This window comes from Peromyscus californicus, unplaced genomic scaffold, assembly GCF_007827085.1.
Source record: "Peromyscus californicus insignis strain IS unplaced genomic scaffold, ASM782708v3 Scaffold_3__1_contigs__length_106647218, whole genome shotgun sequence".
NCBI classification, from domain to species: Eukaryota; Metazoa; Chordata; class Mammalia; order Rodentia; family Cricetidae; genus Peromyscus; species Peromyscus californicus.
Genome location: NW_026294551.1, coordinates 96,609,183 through 96,623,475, shown reverse-complemented (window position 1 = coordinate 96,623,475; position 14,293 = coordinate 96,609,183). Strand labels below are relative to the sequence as shown.

At 50.1% G+C, this 14,293-nt stretch overlaps 2 protein-coding genes across 3 annotated transcripts in view; one reads left to right on the top strand and one right to left on the bottom strand.

Moving 5' to 3' along the window:
* Nagpa (N-acetylglucosamine-1-phosphodiester alpha-N-acetylglucosaminidase) overlaps positions 1-12,429 on the top strand; it is a 34,062-nt gene extending 21,633 nt beyond the window's left edge. For both annotated transcript variants that reach the window (XR_008222600.1, XR_008222601.1), the window contains one exon: positions 11,937-12,429. The gene's annotated coding sequence lies outside the window, so the exon portion shown is untranslated. The remainder of the gene's footprint in view (positions 1-11,936) is intronic.
* Positions 667-7,428, bottom strand: LOC128122646 (ubiquitin-like protein 7). Its single transcript, XM_052758273.1, has 2 exons — positions 7,406-7,428; positions 667-1,623 (listed from the first exon to the last, which is right to left on the bottom strand). The coding sequence occupies exons 1-2, from the start codon at positions 7,426-7,428 to the stop codon at positions 735-737; spliced, it is 912 nt and encodes a 303-aa protein (XP_052614233.1). The 3' UTR covers positions 667-734.
* Positions 12,430-14,293: the final 1,864 nt, after the last annotated feature.

Sequence of the window (14,293 nt, the reverse complement as noted above, 5' to 3'; positions counted from 1 at the left end):
CCCTATAGCTCCTCGTCTCAGGAAGAGTCCCCATGAGTTTCCCCTCCTACCCGTAAAAGCACGTCCAATGGCATTCCCCTTGTTTCTGTCTCATTTTGGCTCCCATAGTTTGTGTTTTCATGGGTGCAGTTTCCATGTCATTTCTACAAGACACCCTCCCCGTGTCTGAGTATCAACATGGAACACACCAACAAACCTGCCACCTAGACCTCCCAGGATCAACAGGAGCAAGCTCAGAGCTGCAACCCGCCAGCCTCTAGTTCTCAAGCTGAAGGAGCAGAGCACACTTTACTGTTCCTTGGACATGAATCTGTCCGTGACTGTGTTGTGGCACCATGCAGAGGATACCAGTGGAGGTCCATTCATCTTCCTGTGGAGTCTCACTGGAAGACCATTTCCAATGCCTGGTGTCCTGTGATCCACACTGAGCCTTCTCTCACTCCTCTGCCTCCCAGACCTTCATCAGCACCTCTGTAGCAATGGGTGCTAATCTGATTTCCTCACTGGATGGGGTTGGGAGCTGTCCCTCTAATTTAGAAATTTTATCCCAGTGATTTTATAACTAGGTGAGGGCTCCTACCTACTTGACGCCTTTCACTAGCTTTTTATTTAATTTTTTTTTTTTTAGTAGACCATCAGATATATTGGGAGTGTGGGGGGCTGGAGGCAACTTCACAAGTGTCTCCTTGTAGGAATCGCCTCTGCAACTTGCTAGGCACTCGGGTACTAGAAGTTCATGGGGCTCCTCCTCCAGCAAAGATCAGCTCCAGGGCTGCTTGGATATCCCCTCCAGTGGCCTGAAGGGCACGGAGGCTCAGTTGGTCATCCTGGATGGCCATGTCACGCAACTGCTGCAGCTGAGGCTGCCACTGGCTCTGAAGACTGGGCTGCCCAGAGGCCTGCAGGGCATGCTGGAGGGCTTGACTGAAAAGATCATTGGTGGTGGGCGTTCCTGACTGGACACCAGAGGACATTGGCGAGGTGCCTGAAGAATGGCCCTGGGTGCCAGGAGTTGGTGCGTGAAAGCTGCTCTCTGGAGTCCTGGCCAGGGCCAGGGCAGTGGCCAGCTCACTCTGGGTGATGGGACGGGGCCCAGCAGCTCCACTGTACCCCAGGGAGGCCAGGCAGAAGCTGGGTGTACTGCTAGAGGGCTTAGACCAGGTGCTTGGGTGAAAGTCGTCTTCATCATCCGAGAGCCCATCAAACAGGAAGCCACCTGGCACATCTTGGTAGGAGCTGGAGGGCATGCTTCGGGAAGAGGAGTCAGCTCCTGGCATTGGAGTGCTGCCTGCTACCGAGTGCAGAACCAGGATGTTGGCGTTGACCAGGGCTGGGTGAGCAGGCACCAATGTATCCAGCATGTCGGGATCAGCAAAGACAGAGAAGAGGTCCTTGTCCTGGAGAACCCCTAGAGCAATAGGATCACTGCTGAGGCCCGGAGTGGCCACAATGATCTGATCCAGAGATTCTTTATTGCTGAGCATCTTAAAGACCTCCTCTCTGTAAGAGGAGCTGCTCTGCAGGGCACTGTGCAGCACCCGGAACTCCTTCAGGGCAGCCACTTTTTTAAAGAGACTCCCACAAATGGCAAAGGATACAAACCATGGACAGAGGTGCTTTGATCTTCAGGATGAGGTCTGAGCATAGACATATGTGCTGTATACATGGAGCTACCTAACTTCCTGTTTGTGAGTAACCATCACAGCCTGTTCTTCAGTAGCTCAATGTTATCACTATAGGGAAAGAGTCAAAATAAACGTTTCAGGATCAGCCATGATTGTAGATAACATTTATTAAAAACTATAAACACATTGTTAGGGCAAGACGTGTGCAATAAGGCTGATGACTAAAGGCTTTAGATGAGTGTTGTTGCTGCTGTTGGAGTTGTGACTGTTGTTGCTGATGCTGCTCTTTAGGTAAACGGATAGGCCCAGGCCCACATCTCTTCTTGTTTGGGCCTAGGGCTCTTCAGGGCCAGGTATAGACCAAGGCTCAAATATCTCCTTGTTAGGGCCCAGGTTTCTTCAGGATCAGAAATAGGCCCAGGCCCACATTGCTCCTTGTTAAGGCCCAGGCCTCTTCAGGTTCAAGAATAGGCCCAGGCCTACATCTCTTGTTGTTTGGGCCCAGGCCTCTTCAGAGTCAGGGATAGGCCCAGGTCCACATGTCTTCTTGTTAGGGCCCAGGCCTCTTCACGGTCAGGGATAGACCCAGGCCCATATCTCTCCTTGTTAGGGCCCAGGCCTCTTTAGGGTCAGGGATAGACCCAGGCCCTGTTGTCTTCTTGTTAGGGCCCAGGCCTCTTCAGGTTCAAGAATAGGCCCAGGCCCACATCTCTTGTTGTTTCGGCCCAGGCCTCTTCAGGGTCAGGGATAGGCCCAGGCCCACATGTCTTCTTGTTAGGGCCCAGGACTCTTCAGGGTCAGGGATAGGCCCAGGCCCACATTTCTCCTTGTTAGGGCCCAGGCCTCTTCAGGTTCAAGAATAGGCCCAGGCCCACATTTCTTGTTGTTTGGGCCCAGGCCTCTTCAGGGTCAGGGATAGGCCCAGGTCCACATGTCTTCTTGTTAGGGCCCAGGCCTCTTCAGGGTCAGGGATAGGCCCAGGCCCACATCTCTCCTTGTTGGGGCCTGGGCCTCTTCAGGGTCAGGGATAGGCCCAGGCCCACATCTTTTCTTCTGAGGGTCCAGGCCTCTTCAGGGTCAGGGATAGGCCCAGGCTCACATCTCTCCTTGTTAGGGCCCAGGCCTCTTCAGGTTCAAGAATAGGCCCAGGCCTACATCTCTTATTGTTTGGGCCCAGGCCTTTTCAGGGTCAGGGATAGGCCCAGGCCCACATCACTCCTTGTTAGGGCCCAGGCCAGTTCAGGGTCAGGGATAGGCCCAGGCCCACATCTTTTCTTCTGAGGGCCCAGGCCTCTTCAGGATCAGGGATAGGCCCAGGCCCACATGTGTTCTTATTAGGGCCCAGGCCTCTTCAGGGTCAGGGATAGGCCCAGGCCCACATCTCTTTTCTGAGGGCCAAGGCCTCTTCAGGGTCAGGGATAGGCCCAGGCCTACATCTCTCCTTGTTAGGGCCCAGGCCTCTTCAGGGTCAGGGATTTGCCCAGGCCCACAGCTCTTCTTCTGAGGGCCCAAGCTTCTTCAGGGTCAGGGATAGGCCCAGGCCCAAATCTCTCCCTTTTAGGGCCCAGGCTTCTTCAGGTTCAAGAATAAGTCCAGGCCCATATTTCTGCTTGTAAAGGCCCAGGCCTCTTCAGGTTCAAGAATAGGCCAAGGCCCACATCTCTCATTGTTAGGGCCCAGGCCTCTTCAGGGTCAGGGATAGGCCCAGGCCCACATGTCTCCTTGTTGGGGCCTAGGCCTCTTCACGGTCAGGGATAGACCCAGGCCCACATCTCTCCTTGTTAGGGCCCAGGCCTCTTCAGGGTCAGGGATAGGCCCAGGCCCACATCTTTTCTTCTGAGGGCCCAGGCCTCTTCAGGTTCAAGAATAGGCCCAGACCTACATCTCTTGTTGTTTGGGCCCAGGCCTCTTCAGGGTCAGGGATAGGCCCAGGCTGACATGTGTTCTTATAAGGGCCCAGGCCTCTTCAGGGTCAGGGATAGGCCCAGGCCCACATCTCTCCTTGTTAGGGCACAAGCCTCTTCAGGGTCAGGGATAGGCCCAGGCCCACATCTCTTCTTCTGAGGGCCAAGGCCTCTTCAGGGTCAGGGATAGGCCCAGGCCCACATGTCTTCTTCTTAGGGCCTAGGCCTCTTCAGGGTCAGGAATAAGCCCAGGCCCACCTTTCTCCCTGTCTGGGCCCAGGCCACTTCAGAGACAGGGATAGGCCCAGGCCCACATCTCTTCTTCTGAGGGCCCAGGACTCTTCAGGATCAGGGATAGGCCCAGGCCCACATCTCTTCTTCTGAGGGCCCAGGCCTCTTCAGGGTCAGGGATATGTCCAGGCCCACATCTCTTCTTCTGAGGGCCAAGGCCTCTTTAGTGTCAGGGATAGGCCCAGGCCTACATCTCTCCTTGTTAGGGCCCAGGCCTCTTCAGGTTCAGGGATAGGCCCAGGCCCACATCTCTTGTTGTTTGGGCCCAGGCCTCTTCAGGGTCAGGGATAGGCCCAGGCCCACATGTCTTCTTGTTAGGGCCCAAGCCTCTTCAGGGTCAGGGATAGGCCCAGGCCCACATCTCTAATTGTTAGGGCCCAGGCCTCTTCAGGGTCAGAGATAGGCCCAGGCCCACATCTTTTCTTCTGAGGGTCCAGGCCTCTTCAGGGTCAGGGATAGGCCCAGGCTCACATCTCTCCTTGTTAGGGCCCAGGCCTCTTCAGGTTCAAGAATAGGCCCAGGCCTACATCTCTTATTGTTTGGGCCCAGGCCTTTTCAGGGTCAGGGATAGGCCCAGGCCCACATCACTCCTTGTTAGGGCCCAGGCCAGTTCAGGGTCAGGGATAGGCCCAGGCCCACATCTTTTCTTCTGAGGGCCCAGGCCTCTTCAGGATCAGGGATAGGCCCAGGCCCACATCTTTTCTTCTGAGGGCCCAGGCCTCTTCAGGATCAGGGATAGGCCCAGGCCCACATGTGTTCTTATTAGGGCCCAGGCCTCTTCAGGGTCAGGGATAGGCCCAGGCCCACATGTCTTCTTCTTAGGGCCTAGGCCTCTTCAGGGTCAGGAATAAGCCCAGGCCCACCTTTCTCCCTGTCTGGGCCCAGGCCACTTCAGAGACAGGGATAGGCCCAGGCCCACATCTCTTCTTCTGAGGGCCCAGGACTCTTCAGGATCAGGGATAGGCCCAGGCCCACATCTCTTCTTCTGAGGGCCCAGGCCTCTTCAGGGTCAGGGATATGTCCAGGCCCACATCTCTTCTTCTGAGGGCCAAGGCCTCTTTAGTGTCAGGGATAGGCCCAGGCCTACATCTCTCCTTGTTAGGGCCCAGGCCTCTTCAGGTTCAGGGATAGGCCCAGGCCCACATCTCTTGTTGTTTGGGCCCAGGCCTCTTCAGGGTCAGGGATAGGCCCAGGCCCACATGTCTTCTTGTTAGGGCCCAAGCCTCTTCAGGGTCAGGGATAGGCCCAGGCCCACATCTCTAATTGTTAGGGCCCAGGCCTCTTCAGGGTCAGGGATAGGCCCAGGCCCACATCTTTTCTTCTGAGGGTCCAGGCCTCTTCAGGGTCAGGGATAGGCCCAGGCTCACATCTCTCCTTGTTAGGGCCCAGGCCTCTTCAGGTTCAAGAGTAGGCCCAGGCCTACATCTCTTGTTGTTTGGGCCCAGGCCTCTTCAGGGTCAGGGATAGGCCAGGCCCACATTTCTCCTGGTTAGAGCTCAGGACTCTTCAGGGTCAGGGATAGGCCCAGGCCCACCTTTCTCCCTGTCTGGGCCCAGGCCTCTTCAGGTTCAAGAATAGGCCCAGGTCCACATATCCTCTTGTTAGGTCCCAGGCCTCTTCAGTGTCAGGGATAGGCCCAGGCCCACATCTCTCATTGTTAGGGCCCAGGCCTCTTCAGGGTCAGGGATAGGCCCAGGTCCACATGTCTCCTTGTTAGGACCCAGGCCTCTTCAGGGTCAGGGATAGAACCAGGCCCACATTTCTCCTTGTTAGGGCCCAGGCCTCTTCAGGATCAGGGATAGGCCCAGGCCCACCTTTCTCCCTGTCTGGGCCCACTACACTTCAGAGTCAGGGATATGCCCAGGCCCACATTTCTCCTTGATGGGGACCAGGCCTCTTCAGGTTCAAGAATAGGCCCAGGCCCACATCTCTTGTTGTTTGGGCCCAGGCCTCTTCAAGATCAGGGATAGGCCCAGGCCCACATTTTCTTGTTAGGGCCCAGGCCTCTTCAGGGTCAGGGATAGGCCCAGGCCCACATCTCTCCTTGTTAGGGCCCAGGCCTCTTCAGGGTCAGGGATAGGCCCAGGCCCACATCTCTCCTTGTTGGGGCCTACGCCTCTTCAGGATCAGGGTTAGGCTCAGGCCCACATCTTTCCTTGTTAGGGCCCAGGCCTCTTCAGGATCACAGATAGGCCCAGGTCCACATGTGTTCTTATAGGTCCCAGGCCTCTTCAGGGTCAGGGATAGGCCCAGGCCCACATCTCTTCTTCTGAGGGCCTAGGTCTCTTCAGAGTCAGGGATATGCCCACACCCATATCTCTTTTTTTGAGGATCCAGACTTCTTTAGGTTCAAGAATGGGCCCAAGCCCACATCTCTCCTTGTTAGGGCCCAGGCCTTTTCAGGGTCTGGGATAGGCCCAGACCCATATCTTTCCTTGTTAGGGCCCAGGGCTCTTCAGGGTCAGGAATAGTCCCAGGCTCACATCTCTTTTCTTGGCCCTCGGCCTCCTTAAGTTTATGGATAGGTCTATCCCTATGTTTTTTTCTTCTGTTGTTTTGGGACTCTTGAGGTTTAAGGGTAGGCCCAGACCCACATCTCTCCTCATTTGGTTCTGTGCCTAATTCAAAATATTGTTAGGAATCATCTCAGCTCCACATTGCTTTTTGCATTCTGCTCACCCTTTCAGGGTCAGGCTCAGGCCCACTCACACTATTTTTTTAAGTTCCCAAGGCCTCTTTCATTTGAGCTGCTGGGACATGCCTACATATCTTACCATTGAGGGTCTGGCTATCCTCAGGGTCAAACATACCAGTTTCTTACAGCTGATGTAGTGGATCATTCTGAGTTCTTGTAGATCAAAACTTACATTTACATTAGTGTTCATATATGGTCATCATCTGAAAAAAAGAGAAAAACAAAACAATAAATAGACTTGTGGATAATTATAGAGGATAATATCGATGTTCTTTTATGGCATGTCATTGACCTGTCCTCAGGGGAATTGCACAGACACAGACATCCATAGCCCACCATCCAGATGATACAATTTTATATCATACAAATAGAAAGATGAAATATATAGGGAAGAAAGAGAGTTAGAAAAGACCTTCGTGTTGCACAGCTCACTGGCCATGCGGTGGAGACTGCCCATGAATTCATATGGAATGTTTGGTGCTTCTAAGTTGTGAGACCCACAAGAGAGTCCCATCAAGACACCATGCTGCATTTTCTTCCTGTGGTACCCTCCCACGAAGGAATATCACAGGGAGTTACAGTAGAGGGTAGTCCTCTGTGTGTCTTGAGGATGCCTTGCTATTGGAGGCTGTGCAGATCTTCACAAGGCCTCTTTCCCTGATTTGGATATGCTGTCTTGTCCCTGTGTGTCATACATGGACCTGCTCTGTGATGATGTCTCTCTGGGTTTTGAATTGCAATTCTTCTGAAGATCACATCTGTCTTGTCCATTAAAACCCCTCAAACACTGAATCGTGCCTTCAAAATGCCCTTCCAGAAATCCTCCTGCCAACTACATACACTGGTGTGAGATCACTTCTTCACCTAAAGGATTTTCTGCAGTCACTTACCTGAAATGCACCCCTGCCCACATTCTCCTTGGTTCAAATCCCTGCCTACTCTGACTCTGCTGCCCTTAGATATAGCTCACACCTTTAACCATGACAGTGACCCCTATGTGAGGTCACAAGGCCAGGCCTCACTGTTTGGGAAATCTCAAAGCCTGTCCAGGCACATGGCTATATTTTGGGCTAGTACTTATGGGAAGTATCTGAAGGCATCTTTTATGACCATTTCATTGGAAGAAGCTCAGACCCATGCCTCCTCTTTCTCTAGGGAACTTTACCCCCAGGAAGAGCAAGTCTAGTGGGGATGAGGTATGCATACTCAGTCCCAATGTGCAAAGTGTAGTTCTTGGTTTATCATTTCTGATGCCCTGGTTATCAGCAAGTGTCTCTCATCATGAGACTTGGAGTATGCCATCTTCTGGGCTCTGGGTACCAAACTGATTGATAAATTTGTCCTGCAACCTGTTCCTTCACCACCATTAAATGCAGCTTGAAGTAGGATTGCCCAGAAAGCAGAATGTCATGAAATTTCTGTACCTGGCCATGCAATGGTAATCAATGACTTCTGAGAGTGTCACTCACTGGAGAACAGCACAACAGCAGAACTTCACCCTGTACCAGTCTGCAGTACAGGCTGGGTGTGGCCATCCCTGGGCCTCATCGTCCGATGAGTTGCGGGTGTCATCTCTCTGAGTCCTTATTTGGACAATTTCTCGGCACACATTCCACTGATACTGTAACTTTTCCACTGCTATAGCACAGGTCCTATTAAAGGTCACCTCAAGGACCACATTGTGCCTCACACATTACACCCTCCCACTTTTCAGTATAACACACTGTTAATTAGGCCTTCATCCCAGGAATCCTGTATGTATTTTTCCCACCACATAGCCCAAACCTCACTGCACACCTGCAAGCAACTCTTTCTGAATCCCGGCCCACCCCAGTAGACACTGACTTCCCTCACATCAACACCACAGCCTTTACCTTGGCAATGAGCTATTATGTGAGGTAACAGAGGCTTGACCACACCTCTGTCCAGCTTATTCCTCTGTGCCTGAGTGCAGCATGAGGAACAGCCATGCTTTCCCAAACTGTGCTGAGCACTCTGTCCCAGCACTGTGGAAGGCTTTCCCTGTGGTGAAAGGCTTTTCCTTTGTTCATTTTATGAACAAAGCCTGAACATAAAGTTACCCTGTCTCAGATAGCAATGTGTATATTGGTAGGGAAGATACGTGACAGCATTCAGTGTCCTCTATAAGCACTTTCACACATATGACATGGACCTGCAGACAGAGCACACACACGAGCACACATACAAAGCGCAAATGTTCATAATCACAGAATCAGAGGGTAGAGTGCTTTCATGGTGTTTCCTCTGATGGTGACATAGATGTTTCTTTCCATATTGTGACAGCTGAGTACAAATGATAACATTGCTACTGCAGGGACTGGAGTCCTCAGGGACGAGCAGATGGCATTTCCCCACCTGCTTTTCCTACCTTCTCTGGAGAAGCTGTGCGTGCTGGTCTAATGTGGCCATTCAAACAGGAATGGATCCTTCTTCGTTACCTATGCTGGGTGCTGAGTTCTGGTCTAGATACACCCGTGCAGATTCATCTTAAGGCCTCTCTCCCTGGTGAGACAAGGGGGTTCTCTCCCTGTGGTCTTGAGGGACCAGTCCCACTGCAATATGATGTCTGACCCCTGATCTTTCTAGTTCTTAGGATGAGCTGTCCTCAGGCAGGAACATTTCAATGACCTCACTAGATTTTATTCTCCCCATTTAAGGCCTCAATGAAGAAGTGCCCCACACTGACTGAGTCACTCACACGATGAATTTCAGGTAGCATCTGTCCCAGAAAACAGCCCAAACTTACCCAGAGACTTGGGCCTGCTTCGAATCCCAACCCTCCTTGGTGGACTCTGTGTTGCCCCCAGGCAAAGAACACTGATGTTTCTGCAGTAGAGATTTACCTGTGAGGTCACAGAGGCCTCACTTCACTTCATTCTGAGAATCACAAAGGGCATCCTGGCCTCAGTTACCTCCCAGCTTGGCCCATCCTTATTCTCTCCCAAACTATGTCAAGCATCCTTGGAAACACATAGATTTGGGGAAGTAGCTGGAAGTGTTTCAGAGACACCTCCATGGGAATCACTTACATATATCCTATGGCAGCCCTCCATCTCTCCTGAGGTCACTGCATCCTTGAGAGGAGGCACACAGTTGACAGTGCTGCCTCCTCATCTCAAATGTCTGAACTCACCCTGTGTCTCAGCATCTCAGATTCTCCATAGGCATCATGGTTTATTGCTGGCATTCACCTGCAGGGTGCCATCTTCTGCCCCTTGCATCTGGCTCCAAATGTAACCATACCTCCTTTCCTATTTTCCCTCTGCACCACTAATCTTTTGTGGTGGGTGGTGGGTTATTAGCTGAGTGTTAGGCTGCAAGGCCAGTGGCCCTTACTTTTAGAGGGAACAGTACAAAATATGTCGATCAGTAGTGAATAAATACACAGCATTCATGAGCCACAGTAGAATGATTTGCAGACAGAGCCCAGAATGAGGTGTGGGAATCCTGGGAGCGCATGCTTTCACTTGTCCTATCCTCAGTGGACTTTCCACCTGAATAACTGTGTTTGTGAATAATCATCCTGTCTAGATAAGTCTCAAGTCACTGTCCACATGCACTTGCAGTTTATGCAGCGTTGGGAGCTCGTTCTGTTAGCCTGCTCTTTCCTGGGACTCTGTCAAGTCCATGCTTCCCCTGTGCAGGAACTGCAGTCTCTCAAGCACCAGATTTCCAGTGTTTCTCATGACGGGGTGGTGGGTGTAAAGCATGACTGACACCCAACACTGGGGATTGCTGGGCACACATGGCCATGGGGCCACTGTGCATTCTCAGTAGTTATTCAGAATGTGGAAAGTTCAGTGGATAAGTGTGAGAAGCTTTAAACCTTGTCTCAATTAGCCTGGCTCTCCCTCTGGAGACCAAGTGTCCAGGTTCTGGCATGAGGACGTTTTAGGAGAGTTGCACTGTGTTTTTGCATTCAGATAGGCTCCCATGTTACATGACTCATGAGCATGTGGACCCTGTGGGTGTCATCTGGAGACTGTGGGAAGTCAGAGTGCCTGATAGAAGGACAGGCTTTTACAGCAGGTGAAGGAGTAGCCATTGTTGGGTCCTGAGTCTGGCCATGTGCTGTCTCCTGCACAGGCTCATTGTGGCTGTAGCTGGCCATCTGACATGGAACACAGGTTATGTATGGATATATTTGGGCACAGAGAGACCCGTATCATTCATTATTGTGATAAGTTGTTCCCTCTCCTCAAAGTATCACCCTCTCGTGAAGGATGCAAGGACAAATTCTGGCCAAACCTGGTTAAAATCCTGGAATGAGAACTTAAAGTGGAGTAATTGTCAAGTCACCTGCACCAACATCAAAGGGCACACTGGTGTGTTAATTCTATGTTGAAACTCACACTTACGTGTGGTTCAGGTTTAATGACCCCTGTAAATTTACTTCTCAGTAGCTGAAGTTTGGGTCAGTTTTCAGCCAGCCTAGTCTCTCCCAGGATCTGCAGTTTCAAGTCTCTGACAGTAGAATTAGGGGGAGCCTAGCTGTCCAGTGTTTCCTGGTGGGAATTCAGATCTTCCACTGCCCTATCCCATCTCATATAGAACGCGGATTTCACACTGCACATCTGCATTAAAACTGTCACGAAGCAGCAGGTTCATCATAATGATGAACAGAATGAGTGACGTCACTAAAAGCACAATGTAAGCCACAGGTTGCTGCTACTCATGCATAGACCATGGTCAGTGTTCGCTGTAAAGGAGCAGTACGTCTAACTTTGTAACTGGAGGTGGAGACGGCTGAGGAGTTCCCACTGTGTCTATCCCATGTCTTTCCTGTTCAGTACATCTAACTTTATAACTGGAGGTGGAGACGGCTGAGGAGTTTCCCACTGTGTCTGTTCCACATCCTTCCTGTTCACCAGCTGACAGGCACTTGGTGGTTCCCAGTTCTTGGCTATTGTGAATGGCACTGCTGTGAGCCTGTGAGCAAACCTCTGACACACTGTCTGTGTCCTCTGGATCTCTACCCAGGAGGGTGATTGCTGGATCTCATGGTGGCCAAATCACTGTTTCATGAATAGCCTCCTTTTATTTTTCCATAATATCAGGATATTCATGTGCATAATTTTTGTTACTATTTACCAGAGAAAATTCATTCAACTTTTAAAAAGTACTGTGAATCTGTCCATGAGCCCAACCACATGGATGGGGAGCTCACTGGTCCCACGGGTGTACCTACTATTATTATGCTAAATGAACTGGGTGTGAAAATGTCTCCATATTCCTGTTTACTCTCATAGATTAGTGCAGCTCTCTGACCTTGTCAGTTTCTTTGAGCAGTGTAGGGTGGTTAACAGAGAAACTCACAATTGCTCAAAAGCAGAGAGTAAATGCCAATGGAGTGCTCAGTCACTAATGGGACATCTCCATCACCCTCTTCCCCTTGATCAGGGAACACCATGAAAGAAGAGCAGAGAGGACCAGAGTGAGACAGTGTGTTCTGGACAAGAGCAGACCGCTGCACTGACGAACTCACAGCATCTGTGGCTGCCTCTATAAGACCCGAACAAGATCAAGCCTGTCTACATTCCAGCACAGAGGGTCAAGGGGCTCATGTGCCCTAGTCGCTAGCTGAGGAGCTGTGGGGAGTTGATGGTTTCTGCTGAAGGGGTCAGTAGTCTCTAAGGGTGTGGATTCTGTTAAGTTTCCTGTGCTCCAGTGGGTGGACACATACCCTGCAGTATATGTACAGCTCCAATCTGTCAGTTTCATTTTATTTTAGCAGGAACAAAGCTGGCAGGTAGGTAGCTGATGGTTGATCTGGAAGGAGTTAGAGGAAGGATTCTAGGGTAAATATGATCAGAATACATTGTATGAAATTCTCAAGGAATTCATAAAAATGTTTTTAAAAACTCAATTTAATTAAACTGAGAGATGAAAAGGAGACATGCTCAGATTCCTTACTGCTAACGAGTGTAACCAGGTCCCCTGTGGCTGTTCCTGCATCCACAGGCTTTAGGTGTGAACTGCAGTCTAATAATCCAGAGGCTGAGAGAAGCCTCTAGGACATGTTTGGTAATCAGCTGGTGGACCACAGCTAGTCCATCTGGGGCCCCAGTGTGCAGGAAGCCTGCTGCCACACCTCCCTTTCCACCCCAGCTGCTGTCCTGCTCGCTACAGGTCGGGGGCCAGGACCTGCTCTGAAGGTTGTCCAGTTTGTGAGCAGATCAGTGTGGTGATACATTGTGTACCCTGATAAAGGTTACCTGGGGATCAGAGAACAGAACCAGCCACTAAATTAGACATAGAGGTCAGGCAGTGGTGGCACACACCTTTAATCCTTGTTTTGGGAGGCAGAGATCCATCTGGATCTCTGTGAGTTCAAGGCCACTCTGGGCTACATGAGAGAAACAGAACCAGGCAGTGGTGACACACACCTTTAATCCCAAGAAGTAATATGGCAGGACACAGAGAAGTATATAAGGCATGAGGAAACAGGAACTCTCTCTCTCTTGAGGCTGAGGAGTTCATAGAGGTAAGATAGAGGCTGGCTGTTCTGCTTCTCTGATCTTTTAGCTTTCACCCCAATATCTGGCTCGGGTTTGTTTTTTTTTTTTTATAAAACCTTTTAAGCTTCGTGTTACATCTGGCACCCAATGTTTGTGGCACAAATACACAAAAACAAAAACAAACAAAAAGACTCTTGCCTGTGTCCTTGCAGGTCCCAGCTCAGTCCTGAGCTGCATGTGGCCAGAGTCTCCACCCCATGTGGGTCGGAGTCCCTAACTAGCTGGATCCAGCCAGCTGGATATTTCTCTTCTTCTCTCCTGGTGAGTTGTGGGCTCTCCCTGGATCCCCATCACTGGCTGCTACCACTCTAGGTAGCTGCCTTGAAACCCACTTGGGCTTCTACTGTTCTACACAGTCAGCAGAGTTGGTGAGTCAATTAAGATTTCTTCAAGGAAGAAATTAGTTAAAAGAGAATTTTTTACCACATTAAAAAATGGGATACATTTTTACAATGGAGGTTGTTTGGTCTCTGTTTGATAACACATTAGATGGTCTGAAAATGGAACAATTAGATGAGAGGATAATTAATGTTGGTGGGATAGATGTAATGTCAATTATAAATATTATTTGTTTGATCATTTCTGTTTTATCATTTAAAAAGTTGGTTAATGTGAGTGCCAAATAAAAAATTTTAGAAAAACTTGTTAGAACAGATCATAGAGAAATTCAGACCCAGATAGAAGAATTTAAAGGTGAAACAATCTCAACATTGCATTACACAGTTACAGAGAAACGGCCTAAGGTTTCAAACAGCCAACCTTAATCTGTCCAGTAACCTTACAGGAACTGACAAATGCTCAAGGCTGTGTATTAGCTGATTGGACTCTTGCAAAAATGTTAGATTTGAGGAGATTCAAAGAAGCTATAGTCTCATATGGTATGCACTCTCCATTCATGAAGTAAATGTTAAACTCATGGTCAACTTGTAATAGAGCCATCCCTCAAGACTGGAAAGATTTAGTTATAGTGGTCTTAGAGGTTGGTCCCCACTTACAATGGAGGACTTCATGGCAAGATGAGGCTAAGACCATTGAACAACAATATAGGGCTAGAGGTATGGAAATTTCCCAAGATCAACTTCTTGGAGAGAGCAATTATGCTGATATACAAATGATGACCACACTCTAGTTTAATGCCACATGGCAGCCTTGAATGCTTGGGATAGAATTGGAGAAGTAAGGGGGGAAGTGAGTGATTTATAAAAGTTATACAGGACCCAAAAGAAACCTTCACTGATT